At 42.4% G+C, this 5,177-nt stretch overlaps 1 protein-coding gene across 1 annotated transcript; it reads right to left on the bottom strand.

Annotated features, from left to right (window-relative positions):
- Positions 1-1,243: 1,243 nt before the first annotated feature.
- On the bottom strand, positions 1,244-2,302 carry LOC112007679 (uncharacterized). Its single transcript, XM_024040054.1, has 2 exons — positions 1,915-2,302; positions 1,244-1,797 (listed from the first exon to the last, which is right to left on the bottom strand). The coding sequence occupies exons 1-2, from the start codon at positions 2,300-2,302 to the stop codon at positions 1,244-1,246; spliced, it is 942 nt and encodes a 313-aa protein (XP_023895822.1).
- Positions 2,303-5,177: the final 2,875 nt, after the last annotated feature.

Genomic DNA, 5,177 nt, shown 5'->3' with positions numbered 1-5,177 from the left:
CCTCTCTTACTAAGGCCGCGCTTACCGCCACTTGCGAAACGACTAAGTAGAGGTAGAGTTCTTCCCCTGGTTCGGATAGGATAAGCAGTGGTGAGGATGAAAGGTACTTCTTTAAATCTTCAAATGCCTTCTAGCACTCATCCGTCCACTCAAATGATTTCCTAAGAGTGCAGAAGAATGGTAGACACTTGTCCGTTGCTTTCAAGATGAACCTGTTTAATGCTGCAATTTTGCCATTCAAGCTTTGCACCTCCTTAACTGTTTTCAGTGGTTCTAACTCTATTATGGTCCGTATCTTTTCCGGGTTAGCCTCTATACCCCTTTAGGATACCATGAATCCCAAGAATTTCCCTATCGTTACTCTGAACGCGCACTTGCTTGGGTTTAGCTTCATGTTATATGAGCAGAGGGTGTCGAACATCTCCCGGTGGTCGTCTAAGTGATCATCTTCGCGCAGGCTCTTCACTAACATGTCATCAACATAGACTTGCATGTTCCTCCCAATTTGGTGTGCGAACATTTTGTTCATCAGCCTCTGGTATGTTGCCCCTGCATCCTTGAGTCCAAACGGCATCACCCTATAGCAAAAGAGTCCTTGGCTGGTGACAAAGGAAGTTTTCTCTTGATCAGCCTCCTTCATCTTGATTTGATTATAGCCCGAAAAGGCATACATAAAGCTTAGAAGTTGGTGTCTCGTCGTCGAGTCTACTAAAGTGTCTATTCGAGGTAGTGGGTAGCTGTCTTTTGGGCATGCCCTGTTGAGGTCCATGAAATCGACACACATTCGCCACTCCCTATTAGCCTTCTTGACCATGACTATGTTCACCAGCCAGTTAGGGTAGTATACTTCTCGAATAAAATCTGCATCTAGTAGCTTCCTGACCTCTTCTGCTATCGCTCTGTCTCATTCTTGCACGAACACTCGCTTTTTCTATCAGACGGGGGAGGATCCAAGGTTCACATTCAGACTATGGACTATGACTGAAGGGTCTATCCCGGGCATGTCCTTGTGGCTCCAGGCAAACACATCTTAATTCATTCTAAGGAAAGCTGCGAGGGCTTAACGTATTGGCTAGCTGGCCAATGTCCCCACTCTAGTTGTTCGTTCGAGTCTTAATTCATCGAGGGTGATTTCTTCTAGTTCTTCAACCGGCTCTACTGTGGTCTGTTGCTCTTCTATGCACATAGTCTGTTGGTGATCTTCCATCTCCAGCATGGCAATGTAGCATTCGCACGCGACCACCTAATCTCCTCGTAACTCGTCGACCCCATAATCCGTAGAGAATTTGATCATTAGGTGGTATGTCGATGTTGCTGCCTTCCACGAGTTAAGGGAAAGTCGTCCGATAATAGCATTGTAAGCGGACGAACAATCAACCACGAGAAATGTCATATCCTTAGTGATTTGCTGAGGATAGTCGCCAACTGTCACCAAGATCGTGACCAAGCCCAATAGGAATACTCTTGTTCCTTCAAAGCCTACCAACAGGGAGCTCGTCAGTATCAATTTGTTTCTGTCGATTCCCATTTGCTGGAACACCAAGTAGTATAGGATGTTTGCTTTGATGCCATTGTCAATCAACACCCAATGGACATTGTAGTCCCCTACACGTATGCTGACAACAAGTGCGTCATCATGTGGATGATGTAGACATTGTGCATCTTCTTCTGAAAATCCAATGATGGGGCTTTCCCTCCGCGCTATCTTCGGTACAGAAACCGTCAGCTGGACATTCTGGACCATCCAAAGGTAGGTCTTCCGAGCCTTTTTGGATGAGCCAATAGTTGCAGTTCCCCCTATAATCATCCTTATGTCTCCAATGGGAGGTCTTAAACGCTCATTATCTCGTCAAGGGGCTTGCTCTTGAGGATTTGGATCCACTCTCTCCTTACTAACGAACTTCTGCAACTTACCTTGTCTAATAAAGGCCTCAATTTGCTGTTTTAAGTCAAAGCAATCGACCGTGTCATGGCCGTGGTCCCGATGGAAGCGGCAATATTTGTCTCTAGAATGCCTGTTTGGATCACTCTTCAGCTTTCCTGGAAACGTTAGAGCCCTCTGGTCCTTGATCTGCATTAGGACTCGGTCTAATGGGGTATTCAATGGTGTGAAGCTTGTAAACCTTCCTCCCGAGGGCTTAGGGTGCCTTTCATCCCTTCTGTCTCCTGTTCTTGGTTTCTTTCGTCCTTGGTCCTGCCATGTATCTTCCTGTTGTTCTCTCTTCCTGGGCTTTTCTTCCCGAGCCAGCAGTGCATCCTCTGCATTCATGTACTTGATGGCCCTATAAAATACAGCTAACATGGTCTTTTGGTCATTTTTGTATAAAGAGAACAAAAATTTACCCTTTCGTAATCCATTCGTGAAGGCTGCTACCAATATCTTGTCGTCAGCTTCATCGATCAAAAGTGCTTCCTTATTGAAGCGGGTTATGTAAGATCTCAACGTCTCGTCCTCTCATTGTCTGATGCTCATCAAGTATGTCATAGACTTCTTGTACCTGTGTCCCCTGATAAAGTGTGAAGTAAATTGAGTGCTTAGTTCCTTGAAAGTGTTGATGGAGTTCAGTGTCAATCGACTGAACCATATCCTTGCGGGACCTTTCAGTGTTGTAGGGAAGGCCCTACACATGATTTTGTCCACCACCCCTTGAAGATGCATCAAGATTTTGAAGGTCTCTAGGTGATCTAGAGGATCCTTGACTCCATCGTAACTTTCTATCTATGGCATACGAAACTTATATGGTAGGGGAAAGGAATTGACGGGGGCAGTAAACGGAGAGTCGTTCCGGTTGACCAGGTCGTCAAAATCGCTAGACACTCATCCTTTAAAGGCGTTCATCATGACCTCTATCTGTTCCTTCATTGCTTGCATCTCCGCGACAATAGGGGGTGGAGCCGTATCCATAAGGGATGGGAGGCTCATATGTTGCCGTTTTGGCCTGCTTAGGGCGTTGCTACCTTCAGGCCCCTCTCGATCTCTTCGCACAGCACTAATACCTTCTTGGTCCTCCCTCTGATTGTTTGGTGCTGCATTCTTCTAGCGCAGCTGCTCTTCTAGGTCGCGGTTTTGTTTGGTAAGACGCTTCACAGCTGTGGTGAAAGTTTAGACCTGTCTCTCGAAGGCAGTTGTGGGTGGTTCCTCTCCTTGGATGTCATTGGTGGTTGCCATCGAGCGAGTGAGCACCATGCAACTCTTTTGTCCGGGAAGCGATAACACGGCTTATAAATCATAAAGAATGAGATGCTTTCCCACAGATGACGCTAATTGATGTTACCGAAAAAATCACCAGTGAGCCACACGATACTCGCACGCTCAAAATGTAACCTGCACAACACAAGAGAGGAGAAAGACCTTAACAAAGAGCACCGGTATGGTACCAGCCAAATACCTTCCGAAGGTCAAGTTAAAATCTTTTATAACTCTAGAGTGCTAGAGAGGGTCAATTATGTGTACCTTGATATGTGAAGGTATTGGGGCTTTTATAGTAGTCGAAGATTGACCTTTTTCCCTTGGAGTCGAAGTCCTTTGCTTCTAGGAATCCTTTTTGAGAAGTCCTAAACGTGATGGACAAGTCTTTTCCTTATAGAGAAGATCTTCATTAATGCGTGCAGCTTCTAGAATCCTTTTTGCACTAGGATTCTATTTACCTCAAGATTCTATGGTGTGTGCCGCAAGTATTCCCTTCTAGGGTTTTTTAGAGATCATGACATAACAAAATCGGATGCCTCATAGATCCCTCACCCGTCCGTACTGAGTCCTTCCATGTGTGGATCCGTCTAGTAAATATGAGGGTCCATCCATATAAGCCCACCCGTCATGTATAATTATTCCTCTTCAGGTACTATGTCAAAGCTTTGATTATCCAACAGATATAGCTCTTCCAAACATGAAACTTGGGCTAGACAGAACAACAGGTCTAAATTGAATCCTAACATCTGATGAAGACTCTCTCTTATCTACCCATTTGATGAGAATGCACATTTAATTGGCTTTCTGTCTTTTTTTAATTAACTTTTTTTTTTCCAAATATTAAGAAATGAATAATAAATAAATAAATAAAATTTAATGGCAAAAATTAACAGCACATTAATGGAAAGCTTAATTGGGAAGAATTGAAATTTAGAGGACTAAAATGACAAAATCCAAAATTATAAGATTGACAAGAAAAATGATAAAACTTAAAGGGACAGTTTTGCATTTTAACCCGATGTATATCATGAAAACTATTTTTAAGTCAAGGGTAGTTTTTCTTCTCCTCATAGTTCACATTAGACCTAAAATCCACTAAATGAGGGCTCCGTAGGGGTTCATCATGGATAGGGTTTACTAATAGATTTGGGCCTTGTGCCATCCACACACTTAAAAATGCTAAAGTGCAAACTATACTTTTAAAGTTTAAATATTTTTTAAAATTTTTTCTCTAAAATTTTAGAATTTCGCCCTTAAATTGTTGCTTGGATTAATACCCCTCCTTCCAAGATAGGATCAAGATAAATATGTCCATTTTGTGAAAACCTATCTTGATCAGGGTAGTTAATACCGTACGGTACCGGCCGATACGGCCGGTATTTCTCTTACCAGACACTCAACCGGTACAGAAACATGCTTGTATCGTACCGTTTTAAATACCGGGCAGTACCGGACTATACCGGCTGTACCGGCGAAAATCGGATATTCCGGCCGAAAATTGAAATTCGGACGGTACAAAAAAAATCTATATTAATCACCTGCATTGTCATCCTCCGGTCACTAACCCGGCGCCAATCACCCACTGCCAGTTGCTGCTGCCACCGCTTCTTCTTCACCTTTGTCCCAGCATAAAAGCCGCTTCTTCTTCACCTTGTCCCAGCATAAATGTTCTCTCTTCTCTGTATACTTTTCTTGTTTTGTCCGCCTCTGATAGTCTAATAAATGTGAACGAATGACGTTTAAATGGGATAAAAGTAAAAACCGAAGTTAACTTTTCAAATTTTGTCTTTTTGACATCACACGGCTTGGTACTTTTATTATTATTATATTATCATTTTATTAAAAGTATAAAAACATTAATGAGATGTAGCAAACTGGTCAGTAGTAGTAATTAGATCTTCATACATTTTAAAAAATTATTAAGTTTTGTTAATAAATTATATAAAATTTGACTAATAAATATATAAATAATATATATAGCGGTAAA

Source organism: Quercus suber, unplaced genomic scaffold, assembly GCF_002906115.3.
Source record: "Quercus suber isolate HL8 unplaced genomic scaffold, Cork oak 2.0 scaffold_263, whole genome shotgun sequence".
In the NCBI taxonomy this organism is placed as follows: domain Eukaryota; kingdom Viridiplantae; phylum Streptophyta; class Magnoliopsida; order Fagales; family Fagaceae; genus Quercus; species Quercus suber.
Note: the sequence above shows the minus strand (reverse complement) of the source record. Positions and strands in the feature narration are given on the sequence as shown.

Excerpts from the sequence above, each read along its gene's own strand:
- LOC112007679 (XM_024040054.1), bottom strand. The coding sequence starts at position 2,302 with ATGTTAGCTGTATTTTATAGGGCCATCAAGTACATGAATGCAGAGGAT. Across the intron at positions 1,798-1,914 it reads TGAGGCCTTTATTAGACAAG|GGGGAACTGCAACTATTGGC; the intron begins GTAAGTTGCAGA and ends GGATGATTATAG.